General features: G+C 40.9%; 7 protein-coding genes across 8 annotated transcripts in view; 4 read left to right on the top strand and 3 right to left on the bottom strand.

The window, feature by feature from the left end:
• Positions 1 to 108: 108 nt before the first annotated feature.
• chlsn (cholesin) lies at positions 109 to 10,508 on the bottom strand. Its single transcript, XM_032502593.1, has 6 exons — positions 10,254 to 10,508; positions 9,781 to 9,914; positions 9,567 to 9,680; positions 2,902 to 3,113; positions 1,935 to 2,016; positions 109 to 1,477 (listed from the first exon to the last, which is right to left on the bottom strand). Exons 2-6 carry the CDS (start codon positions 9,898 to 9,900, stop codon positions 1,298 to 1,300), a joined length of 708 nt encoding a protein of 235 aa, XP_032358484.1. The 5' UTR covers positions 9,901 to 9,914; positions 10,254 to 10,508; the 3' UTR covers positions 109 to 1,297.
• Positions 3,716 to 7,042, top strand: LOC116671364 (uncharacterized). The gene is made up of 2 exons (XM_032502588.1): positions 3,716 to 4,224; positions 4,801 to 7,042. The coding sequence occupies exons 1-2, from the start codon at positions 4,222 to 4,224 to the stop codon at positions 5,881 to 5,883; spliced, it is 1,086 nt and encodes a 361-aa protein (XP_032358479.1). The 5' UTR covers positions 3,716 to 4,221; the 3' UTR covers positions 5,884 to 7,042.
• LOC116671363 (G-protein coupled estrogen receptor 1) lies at positions 7,123 to 9,499 on the top strand. The gene is made up of 2 exons (XM_032502587.1): positions 7,123 to 7,271; positions 7,780 to 9,499. The coding sequence occupies exon 2, from the start codon at positions 7,960 to 7,962 to the stop codon at positions 9,058 to 9,060; it is 1,101 nt and encodes a 366-aa protein (XP_032358478.1). The 5' UTR covers positions 7,123 to 7,271; positions 7,780 to 7,959; the 3' UTR covers positions 9,061 to 9,499.
• Positions 10,509 to 11,822: 1,314 nt separating the features above from the next.
• uqcc4 (ubiquinol-cytochrome c reductase complex assembly factor 4) lies at positions 11,823 to 12,716 on the top strand. 2 transcript variants are annotated; one of them, XM_032502595.1, is made up of 2 exons: positions 11,823 to 12,054; positions 12,377 to 12,716. In XM_032502595.1, exons 1-2 carry the CDS (start codon positions 11,957 to 11,959, stop codon positions 12,708 to 12,710), a joined length of 432 nt encoding a protein of 143 aa, XP_032358486.1. In that variant the 5' UTR covers positions 11,823 to 11,956; the 3' UTR covers positions 12,711 to 12,716. The 2 variants fall into 2 exon arrangements, with proteins under 2 accessions (XP_032358486.1, XP_032358485.1); XM_032502594.1 differs by having other exon boundaries at positions 11,828 to 12,054; positions 12,374 to 12,716.
• A 286-nt stretch (positions 12,717 to 13,002) lies between these two features.
• On the bottom strand, positions 13,003 to 14,923 carry h3f3d (H3 histone, family 3D; the record flags this gene model as incomplete). The annotated part of the gene is given in 4 exon segments (XM_032502596.1): positions 13,003 to 13,459; positions 13,550 to 13,703; positions 13,856 to 13,998; positions 14,761 to 14,923. Coding segments are annotated over 3 exon segments (411 nt in total). The 3' UTR covers positions 13,003 to 13,330.
• Positions 14,924 to 16,392: 1,469 nt separating this feature from the next.
• c21h8orf33 (chromosome 21 C8orf33 homolog) lies at positions 16,393 to 18,610 on the top strand. The gene is made up of 5 exons (XM_032502589.1): positions 16,393 to 16,658; positions 17,138 to 17,607; positions 17,687 to 17,777; positions 17,965 to 18,111; positions 18,229 to 18,610. The coding sequence occupies exons 1-5, from the start codon at positions 16,631 to 16,633 to the stop codon at positions 18,441 to 18,443; spliced, it is 951 nt and encodes a 316-aa protein (XP_032358480.1). The 5' UTR covers positions 16,393 to 16,630; the 3' UTR covers positions 18,444 to 18,610.
• Positions 17,106 to 19,655, bottom strand: part of wdr24 (WD repeat domain 24) — a 22,470-nt gene continuing 19,920 nt past the window's right edge. Inside the window, exon 12 of the transcript XR_004327250.1 lies at positions 17,106 to 17,132. The gene's annotated coding sequence lies outside the window, so the exon portion shown is untranslated. The remainder of the gene's footprint in view (positions 17,133 to 19,655) is intronic.

Genomic DNA, 19,655 nt, shown 5'->3' with positions numbered 1-19,655 from the left:
CCCCCCCCCCCCCCCACACACACACACTTTGGAGGACTTTTCATCAGTCTCGTTGATAAATAAAATTCTGCAAACATATTGAGAAGAAACTTTTTTTTTTTTTAATAAAGTTTCGAGAGGGGGAAAAGTTGAATGTGTTTGTTTAAACATTTAAGTCTTGAGCAGGTTAACACTTCTTACAATTGTAAAGTTCCTTAACACTTTTACAGGTGAATATTTGTAGTGTATTTAATTGGCGCACTGAAAAAATACATACCTTTCACCAGGTGGGAGACACTATGAAAAAACATCTATGACAGGATTTATTTTCTAATGGACAGGACATAAAGCATTTTATGAGATAACTGGTGTTTATGTGAATCAGACCACCAGATAGGCTTGTGGTAGTATTTATGTCACTGGAATAGTGTGTACTTGGTATTTTTATAAATCCAGGAAGTGACGCCACCAGCCTTAACTTACATATAGAGACTCAGTTGTTTCCCCTGAAAAGTGTATAACCTGAAATAAGAGTCAAAACGTATCTTTATGGTGCAGAAGGCCTACATTCTGTCAGATCAAGCAGCCACAACTGGCAGCTGCTCCTAAACAGTACTTACTGTATATCTGCTGTGGGCATGGACAAGATGTGAATTTTAGGTACTACAAAGCTTGGCTATATGAATATTATGAACAACAACACCCTCACGTGATTAGACAGATTTAGTTTAAGAATAGGTCTACATTAATCCCACAAATGTATGAATCGTGAACCTCTGGGCTGGAAAGAAGAGGAGAACTAAAACTGAATCACGCTTATACCTTGAATGGATGAGAAAAGTGACTTCACAGATTATGGGGCTTTGACACGCACAAACACGTCTTGACTACAAACATTCCTGACACTTTAACTCCAGCAGTCCTCAGCATTCTGTTGCATCTTCATCTCTCCTTGTCTGCCCATAATGGCTAAACTGGACTATTTACATTTGGAGCTGGTAAAAGTAGCTACCGTGTAAAATGAACTTGTAAGATTTCATACTTTAGAAAATGATTCTGGTAACTCCTTACTACCAGACAATGATGCACACAAGCAATCTCGAGAATTTTTTTTAAAAGTAACCTAGACAAATTTAAATATTAAAAAAATGTAAGCAAGACTGGCAATTTAATCAAAACCCATCCTTACCCCTTAAGGACCAGTCCAAAAAACAACACATTTTGAACCTAGCTTGAGACCACAGCGGTGATTCAGTCCACTGACCAACAAACATGTTTCAGTCTTTTTCCTGCTTCATTTTGATTGATGGTGGTGGCTTCAGGAGAGCAGCTGGATAACTTCTCTGGCTCTGTGCGCCCTCTGCTGGACATCTGTGTCCTCTGGTGCTTGTCCTGACTCCTCGACCTGCACTAAGGCCTTCTGCACTGTGATGTCTCTGGCTCCTCCACGGAGCCCCTCCAGGTACTGAAGCAGCACGGAGAACTTCCCCTCTGGAATCTGAGAGAGAATATTTTATATGATCGTGTTGCTTGAATCCAGTCAGCTGCCTATTAGTTTAGATATTATACTGTATAAATAAATGGAAACAGTAAGTAAATAGTTAATTGTAATAAATATAAAGTATATTGTACTTAAAATATATAATTCTTAAAAGATGGCATGAGAGCACATCTTTAAATGTATGTTGTTCATAAAGACTTATACACTAATGAATTTTTCATAGATCGACCTCTGTTCTACAAAAGTGTTACCCATGCGGTATTCAAAAAATGCTTAGAAAAACAGCAGTCTTAAAATTATACAGTATATTTTATGAATGGAGATTAGAGAGTGGGTGTAACTCAAACAGAAAGACATTGCTCTGGGGTCAACAACTCCCTCACTCTGTACCTCAGCTGAGAATCATCATCATCATCATCATCACCATCACCACCACCACACTGGTTTGTTTTACCTGTTGGGGGTCAAACATGTGCTGCAGTAACCATGTCTGCCTGGTCTTCTGGAACTTCCACTCCGCACGGTTCTCTGCCCAGCTGCAAAGACAAAACCGATGCAAGTTGTTATTACAAGAAAGGCGTTGATTTTTTTTTTTTTTTTGATACCGCAATTTGTTAACTGTGTTACTATGCAGGGTTGCTTTATACTATTCACTGTATTATGTCCTCCCATATACATAACAAGGGGTAGGACCTTGTCCTTGAAGAGGTACTTCAGAAAAAGTAGTAGAGGCCAAGGTATCCTGAGGTTTAGTCCCTAATATGGGTCAATCTAAATAACACTGGATCATGCAACACCCCTTTCACAATGCAACGTGATAAGATCTTTCATTAGACCCTGCCTGTCTGGTCAACACAAACCTCTTTCAAACTCAACACCCCAAGTTAGCAACACAGGCTTTCTCAAGTCAAAATAATCAGGGTTAATTTTCTCGGACTTTAGAAGGATCCTTCAGAGCCACAGGAGACATTATACATTACAACATTTTCACAAGGTTGTGCTCCTTATGACTGGTATACTGAACTTAATGTGTGAAACCTGACCATACACCACCCCCATCAACAATTACCAACAAGTTACACTTTTGACACATTCTCAACATAAGTAACCAACATAACCAAAGTAGTATTTTGTTTTGAGGACTCTATTGAATTGCATCACATTGTTCAGGTGTTTCCGATTACGTCCTTTTTTTTTTGCTGTGAAATGTAATTTAAAGATGGCCAGTTTGTGAACCATTTGTGGTCTTCTGGATTCATATCCTGGCTTAAATACCTGAATAGTAAGTTGCTGGTTAACTGGATACAGTAAAGGGGTTGTTTTGGACCTGGGGTTTCGTAAAGAAGCGATGACATCATTGGCAGGAGGCCAACAAGTCAATTTACCTGTCCTGTAATGTACTAAATAAGAATTGCTCTTACCAGGTGAGGTAATCTAAGGCCTGCTGAGGTGCAATGGGTTCAGATGCCTCAGGTTTTGGTAAGGTCTCTCCCTCAGCTTTAAGCCTCTTCTTCTCTTCCTTTTTCAGGATCTTCTTCATCTTCCTCTCCAGGACACGCTTCTCTTCGGGACTTAAGTCCTCCTCTCCCTCCAGCTCGTGTGTCCCCTCGGGGCGATGGCGTGGATTGGAAATCTGGAAGTTGCACCAAAGCAAAACAAAGGCTCATGGGAGTTATCTCCATTAACAGGCCTTCCTTTGTAGACCTTTATCAAAACCCATTATCCAACATCCCTAAATAACTCCACATTGATTGAACGGTAAGAAAAATATAAAGATTTATAACAATAACAAAACTGTTTACTTAACAGCCATTTCCTGCCTATTTTCAGTATTTTACAGTTTTCTGGGTCAGTGCAGAGCTAATAATACATGCTTAAAATATCTTAAGTTTAATGTAAGAGATAAAATAAATGTAACATTTTGTTTTGCTACAGACATGTGAAAGCTAAAACACCCTTTTGAGTTTGAATCACTTCCTGTTGTACTTTAGCTCAGAGGAACGTTTCCTGTATCTGCAGCTATGAGGTCAGAATATACGGTGTTGTGAAGTTTACTGTGGTGTGCGACATCCCTTCAGCATTCAAAGCCCTCGCAATTCACTTCCACAGCACACGTTTGTACGGTTTAAAAATAACACCCCGTTAAGTTGTTTTTTGCCCAATCATACAGAGGAGCCACAAAAACAAACAGGTGTTGTGTGAGTGTACAAAAATGGAATTTCAGTTTCATGACGGAAAAACTGCTGCGAGACAACACTACCACAGGCAAAAATGTATATATTCCCTTTGTAACAGGATGAAATGAAGTATCTAGCTCTCCATTCGTCTGCAGAATACTTCATGCTTGGTAAAACACTTGTTTAAACTTAAGGAATAAAGAACCAAATTAAAGCCATTTAGCAGCAGGAGCCAGTAACCACGGCACGACTTGAAGACTGTGTTTAACTCTCAGGGGAAGTTAAACAAGGGACGCAGTATGCTCGGATTTAACAGACCTCAGTCTGCACGATGATGAAGGAGAAGAAAAAAAAAAGAGGGAGGGGAGGGAAAGATTTTGATCACATGGCCACAAAGTCATTCTGAAAGTATGCTGGCAGGGTATCGCCCATAGAAATATAAAAAGTCCTTCACAGTGAGTGGCCGTGTCCATGCAGAGAGCATCACTTTCAGAGATTTAAGTCAATCACCAGCGCCAGGCTGGTGGATACAAAACAGAAGACGAGCGGGTGACGAAAGCAAACATGGTAAGTGGAAGCATGTGTTTTTACTGAGTAGGCAGTTCCTCAAAGGAGAGCAGACAAAGACGGGCCAACGGGGACATGTGGTCGTAGAAAAGATTTTAGAAAACAAACATTTTAACTAAATATATTCAAAATGTTTCCTTTCTAAAATCTAGTCAGCACTGTATATATATTTTTAGAGATCTACAATAATGACCTCCTGTTAAGTTAAAATTTTAGCTCAACTTTTGAGTTAATTCAGGAAGGAAATGCCCAATATGTTGTAAGAGTAGGTTTCTGTGAAAATCCAATTTAACGATTCACAGGCTAAGCAATAGTAAACAGTGTTGAGCTAATACATGAGCTTATTTCCTCAAACATAGTTTTCCACTTGTTTTGGTGCACTAAAAGGACAGCTGATTCACAGACACCAAGTCATACATAATATACAAATACTTGTACCCAAAGCACCTGCACTTTGCTAATAGTTCATTCGATTTCTATTCTCCCCTGACGGGAGGAAATGCTTGACAAACACTGGCGGCTGATGCTAAAGAAGACAGGATGTCATCAGAGCATGTTTTCTCTTTTCATTTTCAGTCTAATCAAAGCGTGGACTTGGCGTGGGGCACCACATCTCCATATTCCAACAATTTCACTGTCGTGGAAAATAACACCTCCATCATTGACACCTCCACTTCAGCAGCCTACTTTCCTACTGACTTAGACAAAATTGCAGCCAATGACATAACCTCCCGGGCAAACTATGTCTACAGTTTCTTGGCGGGGCTGGGCTTCATCGCAGGCTGCTTCCTGCTCTACAGCTTCATCCAGACCTACAGAGCCCAGAGACGGCTGGCCTGGCTCGACTGCTTGCTCTGGGGCTTTTGTGGCCTCCAGCTGCTGCTTCTGCTTCTCTCTCTCCACGCTGTGGCATACAGACCAGGATACCTGCTTACCACGGGTTTGGGCTGTGCTGCTCTCTCCTTTACCATCAACACAGCCTCTCTGAGTGGCCTGCTGGTCTTAGTGCTCATGGCTTATGTCCTAACCCTGGATCCTCCATCCCACGCCCTGCTGAGGAAGCCGTGGGTCTGTGCGGCTCTGGTGATCCTGACCTCTATCCTGATTTCTCTACTGCTGGCTGGACTTCGTGGACTCAAAGGTGGTCTGAATGAAAATGCCACGTGTTTTATGGATCCAACTCATGCTGGTGAGTCGTATGCAGCGGCTAGGTTGTGCCTGGCTTTTTTGATTCCCTACATCCTTCAACTGGGACTTCTAATAGGTGGCTGCGTCCGGCAGTGGAAATCAAAAGGGCGTTTCCTCTCCGGCTGTGAGGAAGGTCCTGTGTTCCTGACCGTCACCGTGGTCATATTTTTCTGCCAGCTCTTCTACAGCGTGGCGCTGGTGAGAGGAGCACAACTAGAACAACAAGAGAAGAAGGAGCTGGGCCATCGTGAGCAGGCGTTTCTGAGCGTGGCTGAGTTTGTACTCTTCTCAGGGAGCAGTGTCAGCCTCCTGCTAGTGCTGCTCATGCACAGGCCGTGTCGAGAGAGTCTCCACGGAGTGTTTAGGCAGCTGAGGGACACCTGTCGAAGCCCAGGACGCACACAGCCCAACAGAAACATTATCGCTCCCCACATCGAGATCACAGACACCCTGCAGGACCTAGAGTCATAGAGGACAACGACTCTAATCTAAAACCAAACTCTCCTGATGCATCGAAATAAAGACTTTTGAGATCTAATGTATTGGACATATTCCTAATCTTACTTTTAAAATGCTTTCAGTGTTTATTTTTCTTTTTAACTGTTTTAATGCATGTTTTCTCAAAGTTTGCCAAGCTATTTTTCAAATTTCATTTTTTTTGTCCATTTGTACTTTACAAAAATTAAAAGGTTTTGCTATACATCTCCAGAACTGTGCCCCATGTACAGTCCTTATAGTCACTGTTGCAATATGTTCACAAAAAGGACTTACTGTTGGTAGTATATGCAATTTTATCTCTCTTTAAACTTCCCTCAGACACACCTCTTTTCTCGGAAAACAGACTGTTTGTATAAACACAATTTGCACAAAAGTCCATTTAGACCAAATGCCTCAAAAAAACCTCTGCAATTCCCAGAATGCCACATAGGAAAAAACATTAGGTCAAGGAAAATAAAAGTCTGATTCTAAGTTTAGGCCAACGGTGTCAATATAATTTACTTTATTATTAGTTCTAAAGCTGTTAAAAAGAACCAAAACAAGCCAGACAGGTGATAATGTGAACTGAAGAAATTGATGGGCACCACTTCTAGGAAAAACTGACCTGCATGGATCCCATATTGCATCAGTGCCAACATAGAGTGGCTCAAAACCAGGGACCAGTAAGAAAATTAATAGAGGAGCTGGTTTGTTTAGGCTTTTTCCATCACATTTAATTTTAGACTTGGTTCACACTGTGTAGAACCATTGTAGCAACACAGATCTTATAGGAAAGTCAAAATCATTAAAAGGAAAAATGTATTTATACATTATAATTATGGCAAATCACATTCAGTCTCAAACAGGTGCCTGTGAACCAAAACTAAAAACAAAGGGGCTGCTAAATAATATTATAATATTTTTTGTTATTAATGTCCCGAAAAAAAAAAAGATGAATTGAAACTGTTCCAGTCTGTCCTTCATCTTGTTTTGTGTAAATAAACTGTTAGTCTGTCTGCTAAAAGTGCCAGGACTCCCATATTTATATATTTTAACATTCTACAATCATAGTCCTGTTCGCACTTTTATGCAATAAAATAAGTCTATATAAACATACATCGGGGATGTTAATTGTGACTACTTACTGTATAATAAACTGACGCTGTGAAAAAAAAAAAAAGGTTTTCATATCTGTCTGGGGGAAAAAAAAATCTAATTTGTGCAAGTGAGTGTGTGCGCACCCGCCTGCGTTGTGTGTTTGTTGCTGTTTGTGGGTGGCACCACAACATTTCTCTGGATTTTCTGTGACACCTGCTTACAAAGTCACCACCATCGGCACAGGGAGGATTATAAAGACCGCAATGCAGCGCAAGAAAACTCAGGTAGGTATTTTATACGAATCAAATGAATTATATCAAAGATAACTGACTATTGTCTTATAGTTTTAAATTCTGTTAAATGTACCACTAATTTGAACTAAGCCACTAAGTTGTTCTAAAGCAACTATAGCACAACAACGATTTTAAAGCATGTCTTTTATTATAAAATTGACAGTAGAGGGAAAAAAAAAAAATAGGACTACTAGGCCACCCCATTATTGCAATTTTGTATCAACAGAAGGGCGCATTCTCTTATAATCCTTACTCTGAAATAACATTCTGAAATTTTTTTTTTTTTTTAAAGGCAGCCAATCTGACATTTTAACAGCTACAGCAGAGCTAAAAAAACATTGAAAAACCATGGGGCTTAAAACTGATCTTTATAATAATCTTGAATAGAAGGATGTATGACATTTTGTAAGAGTGGGTATAAACATATAACCAAGAAATATCCCAATTTCTGAGAAGCTGAAAACAAGCTTGACTAACTGCCTTTCTCCTCTCTGTGCAGAACAAAGAGTGGGCATCACTGTACAGTTCATCCAAGAAGACCCCGGTGCAGAAAGAGGAAACAGGTGACACCATGGTCTCTACTGGGGCGAAACCTTTGGAAAACTAAGCATTATGGCAACTTATTGATTAGCTACTGCTAACACCAGATCAACACTAAAGTGTAATATTGGACGTGACCATGTACATGGACCACAGAGTGTTTACTGTTCAGATAAATGGCACAAAGGCAGCCGTGTCGGATTTTCTGCAGGCATTTTCAGAGAGTAGTCAGCTTTATTTAATCAGCCTCTTCCTCTCCAGCCTCTACCTTATATTCCTGTTCCCTGTCGGTTTCATCGGGAACATTCTCATCTTAGTGGTGAACCTGTACCACAGGGGCCACTTGACAGCCCCGGACCTCTACTTTGTGAACCTTGCCGTTGCCGACCTCGCCCTTGTGGCTGACTCTCTGATTGAGGTGTTCAATCTGAAGCCAGGCTACTATGACAAGCCCGGCCTCTGCACCTTCATGAACTTTTTTCAGCAGGTCAACATGTACAGCAGTGTCTTTTTCTTAACCTGGATGAGCTTTGACCGCTTTGTCTCACTGACTGGCTTCATTGGTCACAGCATGCCTCGTGCACGCCTCAGCTGCTTCCTTATCTGGGTGTTTTCGTCGTTGCTCACCGTGCTCCCTTTCGCTATAGCTCAATGGCAACACGCTGGGGAACTCCACTTCTGCTTCGCAAACATGACCCAGATTCAGTGGCTGGAGGTGATGCTGGGTTTCTTGTTACCTTTCTGCATCATGGGTCTCTGCTACTGGAAAATAGCACAGGTGCTGCAGCGGAGCAACAGGGGTCATGATGGCCCACAGCAGAGGCCTCGCAGGCAGAAAGCCCTGCGGATGATCTCAGCCGCTGTGTTAGTCTTCTTCCTTTGCTGGCTCCCGGAGAATGTGTTTTTAAGTGTTGACCTTCTGAGAGGTGACGCAGAAAGTGGGACACTTTGGCAGGATTATCCCCTAACAGGTCATGCTGTCAGGCTGGCTGCCTTTTCCAACAGCTGCCTGAACCCGCTCATCTACAGCTTCCTTGGGGAGACCTTTCAGAATAAACTGAGGATCATATGGGCCAAGCTCAGGCACAGGTCAGCCACAGGAAAAGTTCTCTCTGTACCAGCGGGAAGCACATGTGGCCATGCAACATGCGACAGACCAAGGCGGTCCACACATCGAAGCTCTAACATCCTTCCAGAAACTGTTCTGCCCCCTCAAATAACTGCCAACTGCATACTGTAGGTCACACCAATAATAGATCACGTCTGTGCCATCAGTGTAAAGACATTAAGGGACAATGAAAACGCAAGGGCTCCAACTGTTGTGGAAACGCTTATGTTGAATCCGTTATTTATTGTTTATGTATACCGTTTAAGGGAATTTTTTTATTGTGTTATGACAGAGTTAAATCCATTTAAATTTCAGCTTTTAAGGCATTTCTGATGCCACCGGGATTGAAAAATCTGAACAATGTTTGTCATATAAATCATTTTAGTAATACAAACTAAACTATAAGAATACAATGTCAACTTTCACTTGGCCTCCAAAAACTATAACTTTCAGCTGCTATAAATTATGGTTTTCAGCACCTTAAAACACCTTGTTTTACGACTGGGTTATTACCAGCCCAAGTAAAGAGCATTCTGTATAGACGAGTAAAAAAAAAAAAAAAAAAAAAAAATCAACTGAGTTCACCTGAGTACTCACAGAAACAGAAGAAAACAAATGGAAACAGATAATGCTCTTACCTCACTTTGCTTTGTCTTCTGTGCTTGCTCTGTCATTTGTTTCTTTTTGTTTTTGTTTTTCTGTTTTTTATCATCTGCTGTGATTGTCACATGAGGAATCTGTACTGGAGCCTCCTGAATTAAACAAACAATCATGATTTTTAGGTTATTCTTTCAGGTTGTGTCAACTAAAACAGGCATATATGTCTACGGGTACAGGTACTGTCGTACTCACCTCTACTTTCATCTTTTTCCTTTTCTTTTTTGTTTTAGTGTCCATCACTTCTTCCTCGCTGACATTTGAACTCAACTTCTTCCTTTTAGGCGGGATTGTCAAAGATTTGTCTTTGGCCATGGGATAATATACTCCTACAAACAAAAGCATGAGCATACTAAACAATGCACACACACACACGCTGTAGTACTAAATCGGCATATAATAAGCCTAGAGGAGGATTAGGGCTTTTGCTTACTTAATTTGCTGTGATAAACATTTCATGACATTGACAGAGAAATACAAGAACATTTTGACCTCAAGTACAACTGATACTCAACACATGTAAACATTTTTCACAGCCCAAACACGTGTTACGCTGGTTAATGTGATTTCCACCGCCCCCACGTAAACTGCCATCACGTTTATAACGCAGCTATTCACTGACCAAACATGTATCTTATCACATTGTTCTTATATACAAATGTACTTACTTAAACTGCAACAAAACGTGTATAGTTCGAGTAAGCAGAGACCAAAGACTGTATCAGAAAGGTAGAGCTAGCGCATGGACCTAAACCGGAAGTGATGTCGGAAAGATAAAGCGTGATTGGACGGATATCTCCCTTTGTTTTGTGATTGGTTAATGGGTGAGACCGCTTCAAAGACCCTCGTAGTAAACATATTTTATATATTAGGCTCGTTCGAGATGAACTGCGCCTCGCCTGTAAAGTGGACGAGAGCCGGCGGCAGCAGCGGGGGGCGGTGACAGAAGCTGCGGTAAAGGGACAGTTTCCAGCCGATTCCAGCCGCCTTCAGGCTGGACAGAAGTGATGAAAACACTGTGGTGCGATTCCGATTTAACAAAATCTAATCAGACCCACATACCAGCTGGTACACAGTCCCAGTTGTTTTAATATGACAGAGTAGCTGGCAAAGTGCTTCTATGAGATCTGTTGCTGATTTTAATTAACAACAGACTGAGTGATCTGATCTGAACGGTTTAGTCTCTTTGACTTCTAAACTAATATCAGCCTCACAACATGTGTTATGTACAGAATAAGTCTTTAAATCAGACAAATAGCAATTAAAATCCTTCCGATTCAAAAACAGTAAAAGTTTATATAAAACGTCATCATGTTGTAAACCAATCAGGTGTTAAATCAGCTGAGAAGCCGGCGTTTCCCAGCATGCTCTGGGTCCGCCTGGGTGCGCCTGGCTCTTGCAGTCGGTGAAAAGCAACTGCGCCGCCTGCGTCTCAGAACTGCGGCCGCCTTGCTCTCGTGAGATTTCCGTTGCCCACGTGTGCATGACGTCAGAGCAAGTCGGGATCAAGTCGGACACAAATCTAACCGGCATGCAACGGGCGCCGATCGCCGGTGATCGATTCTGCGCAGACCTGGCTCATCTCGAACGAGCCTATTGTTAAATATTGAGGAAAAGAATATGATGGTTTCTTAAAGTGAGTGTGGTTTGGAAATATGTTTCAGTAGAAAATAACACCACAGCATTTAAACACATAGAAAAAAGTTAATTTAATGCAGGCCAGGGTATTGTTATTGTTAGACTGTATATTACATTGTATATATACACAGAGTCTATGATTGTTACAGTGTTTAAACATAAAGCAGCTGGTAAGAAGGACTGATATTAAATTACACCAACTACTAGAGTCTGTGCTTCTCAGGCCAAAACATTATATCGTCATATCTTTCACCGCAAGATAATGAAGGTTTTTAAATCAATCACAATCGTCATGGCGGCGCCAAGTGCCGCTGAAAAATAGCCTCGGGAAGGAACTTGTTTTGGTGGAACATGTGTACGTTCAAAAGTTGTTTTAGTCGTTCGAGATAAAACTCAGATTGTTAACCATAATCCTCATAAATCCACCGTATTTAGTTCAACACAAAGAAAGCGGAATGAAACGGACACCGACGAAAAGACAAGCATTCGGGGGAATTTATATTTAATTTATTAAATATTTACAGATTGATATAGACTAATGCCACCATAAAGAAAAAGAAGCTAGTCCTCTGCCTTTTAGTGGAACGGTCAAAATCAGTGTTCAACAGCACAACCGGAAGAAATTCAAGGTTGCACAATGATTACATGACCTACTAAGGTGTGTTTGATGTGTGTTGAAAACCTTCAGTTTATTCCACGTAACGTGGTGTCATAATATGACCAGTTGTCCGATATGTCTACAACAGCAGGACGAGTTTTCAGCAGTCTGACACGCGTTGCTTTCAGGCGAGGGATATTGATTCATGAAGCTAACGTTACCCCGACAGTTAGGTGAGTGTACATCTGCTCGCAATTTGACTGTAATAGTGGTGTGGTTCAATGACTAAGTTTTAAATGTAACGTTACTAACCTATAGAGTTCGTAAGGTAATATGAAATTTAAGCTAGGTGTCATATGTACACCTTTGGGTAGTTTAAGAAACCGGGGCGGCATATTTAATAAATTGATATGTGAAATAAATCTGTTAAGTCTCCAAAATGCAAATACTGAAGGACAAGTTCTACATCACTCTTATACATTAGTACAGCACTTCAATAAACATGTAAATTTACTTTCTATTCATAATTGATGTGTTTGTGCTCTTTGTCAGCAGACCGAACGGTGTGCGGTTCCTAACTCTGAGCTCTCAGAGGTTAGCGGAGTCCAAAGATGGCGATAAAGAGGTCAACGATGAACCCATCAAGTTCTCCACCAGTAAAGCCAGTCACAGAACCTGGAAAGTTAACCGCTCCATGGGGAGCCAGTTTGAGCGGCCCTGGTGGAAGGTGCTCCCCATCAGCCTGATATTCACCAGCTTTCTATTGTGGTGCACATTGAGAGGAGAGACGGACATTGATGTACAGCTGGAGAGGGAGCTCTATGAGCAGTTACCAGGCTTGCTTTCAGAAGAAAAGGAGCAAGCCCAAAATGAAATCAAATCAAGTTAAATGTAAGATTTGTGTATATTTATATAGGTTGTAATTGTGAAAGGTGTCAATTTCTTGCAAATGTTCAGTTGACTGGATAAAACATGTGTTAAAGGGTAAACGCTCCAACTTGTCTCTGGGTATTTTTTCCTCAATTCAGTTCTACATTAGCATGCCATATGAGCACCTTCTTAACAATGGGGATTACTACATGATTTGATGCTGCCTTACCTGCTTTAAGCTTTGCAAATTTAAACTTAATATGCTAATCCTATCCAAAGCATACACTCTTAAAAAAAACCCAGGCAGAGAATTTGAGGTAGCGGAAAGTTTATTTACAGCACAACAAGAAATCCTGTGGCATGCACACACACACACCCAACAACAAGGTATGGATTCTAGAATAGTATGCAAACCTGAGAAAGGCAATGGAATATTGTTTTTAGCATTTACAGATATGAAGCTCTATTCTATAGTGAATATGACAGTTTGAGAAAGTCAAGTGAAAAGAAAGTACAAAAAAGGAAAACAAGCCTGAAACTGCAAGTAAGGTGGTACACATGCTGGTAATAGTTCATAGACTTACAAAAAAAACCAGTCAATCCCCCCCCCCACTAAAAAGATAAAATCCAATGAATCATTTATGCACGCTCTCCTCTAATTCGCCTGGCCAGCTGAATGTCCTTGGGCATGATGGTAACCCTCTTGGCGTGAATAGCGCACAGGTTGGTGTCCTCAAACAGTCCAACCAAGTAGGCCTCACTGGCTTCCTATACGAGGAGGAGAAATCAGTTATAACATTTAGCTAGAATAAATGCAAACAATAACTATACACGTAAAAAGATTAGGTGCCATCTCACCTGCAGAGCGCCAATAGCTGCACTCTGGAAACGCAGATCAGTCTTGAAATCTTGAGCGATTTCCCTTACAAGGCGCTGGAAAGGCAGCTTCCTGATGAGCAGCTCGGTGGATTTCTGGTACCGACGGATCTCACGCAGAGCAACGGTACCAGGCCTACAACAACAAAACAACGAAACACTGTGGGGACCGATACCCACTGAACAGTTTTCAATATTGCATTTAAACTCTTATTTGTTGCCTCATATTTACAAATCACAATAGCCTTGCTACACCACCACTAACAAACCTGAGCACAGCATGTATACCTGTATCTATGGGGCTTCTTCACTCCGCCTGTGGATGGCGCGCTTTTCCTTGCAGCTTTGGTGGCCAGCTGCTTCCTAGGAGCCTTTCCTCCGGTGGATTTACGAGCGGTCTGCTTGGTACGAGCCATACTTCACCTGCAGGTCTGGAAACAAAAAGATGAGGTCAACAACTAATTACATTTCATTACGTATTATTACTGTTCTTACCACGCTACTTTTAACTGGACCAATTACTACCATAGTGGGGACATTTTACTGTAGCATCACCACAATTGGCAATCGTTTATAACCAACACTCACATAAAACCAACAATCTCGGGATATATTTTTCAGCAACAACGATAACGTTACTAGAAATGGTGTTAGCGGCAACTCTGTTTGTCAAGGGACGTTTCTTAATGTGAAGACATGGTATAACCTCTGGCGATACGCCGATGGATTTATTTATACAAAACAAGCCCATTGCCAGTCGCGCCACCATTAAGCTGCGGGATTCACACACGTTTCTTTGCTCGTTAGTGAGCACTTTTAAACCTAGCACCAACCGATGCAAAATGGCGCCAGCTAGCTCCCACTTAGCTAGGCTTAAACACCGTCAATAATAAGCCACGGAAGTCATCTAAGCCCATTTGATATGACCATTCAAGTGAAGTTAACCTCAAATGTAAGTTTGACTGTAATAACGCGTTTATTTAAACTGAAGTTTGTACGAGTATCTCAAATGTAGCCAGCAGTTAGCCGACTGACTATGGCGCGCGCGGTTTTGTTTTCAAGTGACTTAAGAAGTACAACGTTATAATACCGTTTCTAACAAAAAAAGACTTCACTATATAGTTAATAACGTTCGCTCACAACACCAAATATAGAAACATGCGATTCTATTTTATTAAAGCTCACACTTATACCTTTCTGTGTTTTCTTTCCCGGAAAGTAGCGTATCCTCGCAATGCGTCGGTTGACTATAATGACTGGGGGGGTGTTCTCGCAGGAGGTGGCATTTATAGTCTGAGAGGAGCGCTGCTCTTAGTCCCGCCCCTGAGCCAACATGACTGGACCACAGTCAAATCCCTGAGTGGAGGAAAGAAGGAGGATCACTACTACCTCTGCATTCAAAGTAGAATGAAACAAGAAGTGCCTTATTATTTTAAACGGAGGTGTCGACATGGTTTGCATTTATTCATGAACCCAAAACTTAGTCCGCACAATGTTGGAATTAGCAATTGGTTCTACGGCCTTAGGGTTTGTCAAATCAATTACAGTGCTCACCGAGCTCAAATACCCTAATTTTCTGTGAATGGCACGAACGGGAAACAATGCTGTCTTGTTAAACAACAGAAATGCTAGTTATGTGTAGAAATCACTCAGCTTCAATAGGCTAATGAATTCGAAAAAGCGTGGTCAGTGTCAGGCAATGATGGAAAAGACATACATCCTATCCAAGATTAACACAGGGCATATTCTGTTCGGGATGCAGTTTTATTTGTACAAGCCAGCTGTTCTGTCCATATTTAGCTATAATCTGAAGAGAATAACAAAACGTCTCAAAAATGAAAAGAAAAACTCACCATAGACTTGTTTTAAGGAAATATCATTCTATTTTGGAAACCGACCAAGCATTGTACATCGACAGCATGAGCTGCATGAACAAATCTCTGTATACCCACTAATGGTTGAGAAAAAACACAAGTTGTGATGTTACGGTACAGCACCACAGACAAATTCAACATTATTCTGCTGACCCGGAGGGATCCTTCTGTTTCATTCATGTCTGCAGTGCGCACTGCTTTCAACATCTGTTCATTTACATTTACATTTATTTAGGACAACACCCGTGTTTGTGATTAAAGAGGAGAGTTCAGCTGAAAGCGGATCCAAATATATACATATTTTTCACTTATATCCTATATTTACTTCTCATAATGCATATACTTAACCACATTCTTTTTTTTTTTACATTAGTTTTATATATTTGCAATACTGTCTACACAAATTATACACATATATTTATATTACTTACATTATATTTTATTTGCATATATGTTTGCCCTATATGAACTTGCACGAGATAAGATTAGATTGTTTTGCTTTTACGTTTTTTCTTTAAGATTGTCATTGCCATTTGCGTATATTTCGAATAACTATTGTTGTGCACATATTGTTGTGCACATAACCAATAAAGAACCTTGAACTTTTTAACCTTGATTGTAGCCCAAATTAGTGTATCTGTATCTGTATTTTCAAACTGTCATATATTCTCTCGCACTCCCCTTGTGTATTTATTGATTTGTTTTTTACTCAGACTCTTAACGTTAAGAAATTAAGCCTTATCTTCAAAATATTTGCAATAATTTCCTTTATCCTATTTACCATTTTTCAATGTCTTTGTTTATATTTCACATATGAAAAAAAAAAACATCAAATCAGTCAATAAGGTCTGCGTACGAATCTTTTTTTGTTTGCAGTGATTAAAAACGTTGTTTTGTCACATGAATCCACTCAGTAAACTAGCCTGTGGTCGTGATGCGAACGCCACCAGGCGGAACGAGAGGCGTTGGGGAAATATTACCGGACGGGCCTATTCTCAGGTGACACCGGTGGTAAGTGTGAACACAACATGAGTTCACGGAAACTAAGCAAATAGAAGTATTTTACAAATATTGGCAAACAACTTGAGCACGTTCCGCTGAGCGCGTCTGTATCCTGAAGCGTCGAGTAAAGTAGTTCCGTCTAACAAGCACCTTTCAGCTGAAAAGCTGCAGCACTGGAAGAATCAGCATGAGCGAGCAAAGGCTGCTGCTACTAGGTGGGCTACATCATAACTGGACGTACACAGCACAAGCTAAACGCTTTTTCTATGAGCCTTGCTCGATGCACTTGTGTGGTCTATTATAGGCCGTATTTGGGGAACAAAATGTGGATTTAAATCGTTTGACTCAGTTTGTCTGCAAAATTCCGTTGGTTAAATAATGTAACTAAAATGAATGTAAATGGGCTGTTTTTATATAGCGCTGTTCTAGTTTTAACGACTACTCAAAGCGCTTTTACACAGTACAGGAACCATTCACACACATTTACAAACTGTGGCTGCCACCAGGCACAGGGCTTAAAAGGTTTTCACTGATGTTCGATGGTTTTTTATACATTTGCATGTATCTGTTTCAGTTCAAGTTAGAATACGTTTTGGGGGTAATTAATGCAATTCTAAGTCAATGCAATGCCCCCAAAGGACAGTTATCTTAATGTGTGTGTTTGTTTGTGTGTGTGTGTGTGTGTGTGTAACAGATATTGAACCAAAGTCAAACGGCTCTGTTCCTGTCAACGATAGAGCTGAGAATCCCCTCTGGCATCGCAGTGACAACACCTTTAGATTCAACTTTGTCCCTGACAACTCTCCAGCACTTCCGGAGACGACATCTCCATCACACGTGACCCAACCAACAGCAAACCGGATCTCCTTTACAAGACGGGACCCTGCATTTGCCTTCAACTTTCAAATTCCTCCTGTTCCACCTGTGGAAAACATGGAGACGACAGAGACCCCAGACACTTCCTCTCCAGGCAGCCAACAATGTGTCAAAGAGGAAACGCCTTCCCCCCTGCCGGAGGTTAACTCTCCTCCTGAGCCGTCAGTGCAATCAAAAGCAAAGAAGAAGAAGAAGAAATCCGGAAAGAAAAAACACTCGGATAGCACCGAATCACAGCAGACGCCTTGTTCAGCTGAGGGGTGTCAAGGAGGCGAAGACACAGAGCTGGTCAGTACGAAATCCTTTCCTTTAAAATAATCGCGGTGGGTTCTAGTTGATTTTATGTCAGAATGTGACTGTTTTGCAGAGTGCAGAGGAGCAGCTGAACAGACAGCTGGACTGGTGCATGGAGCAGCTGGAATTGGGAATGAAGTCCCAGAAGAGCACACCAAAACAGAGTATAACATTTAATTTCTGCTTCATCTGACCTGTTCATACAAAATACATGTTTGGGATATGATTACTCAGACCATGCGAAGCCTAGTGTGACCAAAAATATAGTGTAGGCTACTTTATCGTATGTAGTATTACAAATGCGTATGTGTAGCGTATACAGCACACATGTTAATAGCATTCTCCGCGCAGACGAGGAAGCCTCTCGTGCCCTGAAGACTCTACGAAGCTCCAAAGCTCCACTGGCCAAGAAGAGGCAGGTGATGAGGGCCATGACGGGAGATTACAGGCAGAAAATGGAAGAGGAAAAGCGCAAGCAGTACAAACTCATTCAGAGTGGTGAGTGGGTTGTAGCAGTCGAGTGATTTGAACATTAGAAATGACTCAGGAATTGTAAAAGAACTTCTAGGTTTGGGCAAAGTGTGGTTAATTGACAGATTTTTCCAATTCCAACAGAAATTGCATCAGGTCAGGTCAAATTAGTGTCGGATTCTCCAAAGAAGTCTGTTTTCCACCGGAGAGCTGACGTCAAAAGCCAGACACCAGCCACAGAGGAGCACCCGCAACAAACTGGAGCCCAGCACACACACCTGACAACACAGACGCAGGGGGACTCTCCAGCTTTTGTCTTTACTCCCTCAAAGGAGGAGTTTCGCTTCAATTTTCTCTGATTTGTACCCTGAAGACACATTTCACCAAAAGTAACGTTGGTACTGTGCCTGTGAACTGCGAGAAAACCAATCCCAACACTTAAAATAACATATTCAAAATGTTGAATTGCTGACTGCTTGTGCCATACAGTATATCTATAATAAAAGATTTTGTATTTTTGTTTCCATTGTTGTTGTTTTTATGTGTAAAATTATAACGTTTTCCTCATCAGCAGCTACTACAATGAGGTCAGGTCAATGGTATTTTTTTTTTGGGTGATGGTCAGGGGTATTGGACTGGGGGGGGGGAAGAGAGGACTGAGTACCCATGGCCCTCATGTGAGGAGGGCCCAAAAATATGCTAGAATGGATAGCTGTGGATGCGGGGAGGAGCCCATAGAAAATGGCCTTCTACAGGGCCCAGAATTTTGTGCTACGCCCCTGGTGGTGGTCAAAGAGGTTATAAAAGGTTGCTTGGTAATTATTTCTGTCAATTATGACCTGCTTTATTTTATACCTTTTAAATACATCTGCTAATTGTGGCAAAAACACATTATGTAAACAGTGGCACGTCATCACAGCATAAAGGTACCCTATGTTAGTGGTTCCCAACCTCACAATGAAGCCATGTCTACTTGTGCTCATATTTACAGGTCTTGGTGTGGACAGGAGGTGTGAGCAGTCCAACAAATTGAGATTTTTTTTTTTTTTAATTTTTTAGATTTTAGAGGCATGAGAAGGTAAAAGGGTCCAGTATCCCTAGTATCTATATTTTGTTTCCATAGTTTTAAAATCCGAAAATAAATAGAAACTGTAACAGATTGTATTTCTTATCCTTGATCTGGTGATTTTTAAAGGATCCTTTGAGGGGTCCTAACCCCCATCTTGGGAACCGGTGCCTATAAGATAACAAAAAACTTCAAATGTAAGTATGTTCCTACAGGTCGAAGCAATGAGTTTAAGACAACATTGGCCAGTCATATTAGTGTACAGGTGAAAATCCGATAATTAGAATATTGTGCAAAAGTAATTTCAGTAATTCAACTTAATAGGTGAAACTAATACATAGACTCATTACATGCAAAGCGAGATATTTTAAGCCTTTATTTGATATAATTTTGATTATGGCTTACAGTTTATGAAAACCCCTAATTCAAAATTCAAAAAGTTATGTAATACAGAAATATACAAATTTGATCAAGCATATGTACTCAGTACTTTGTTTGGGCCCCT

The sequence above is a fragment of the Etheostoma spectabile genome, chromosome 21, assembly GCF_008692095.1.
Source record: "Etheostoma spectabile isolate EspeVRDwgs_2016 chromosome 21, UIUC_Espe_1.0, whole genome shotgun sequence".
NCBI lineage: Eukaryota > Metazoa > Chordata > Actinopteri > Perciformes > Percidae > Etheostoma > Etheostoma spectabile.
Note: the sequence above shows the minus strand (reverse complement) of the source record. Positions and strands in the feature narration are given on the sequence as shown.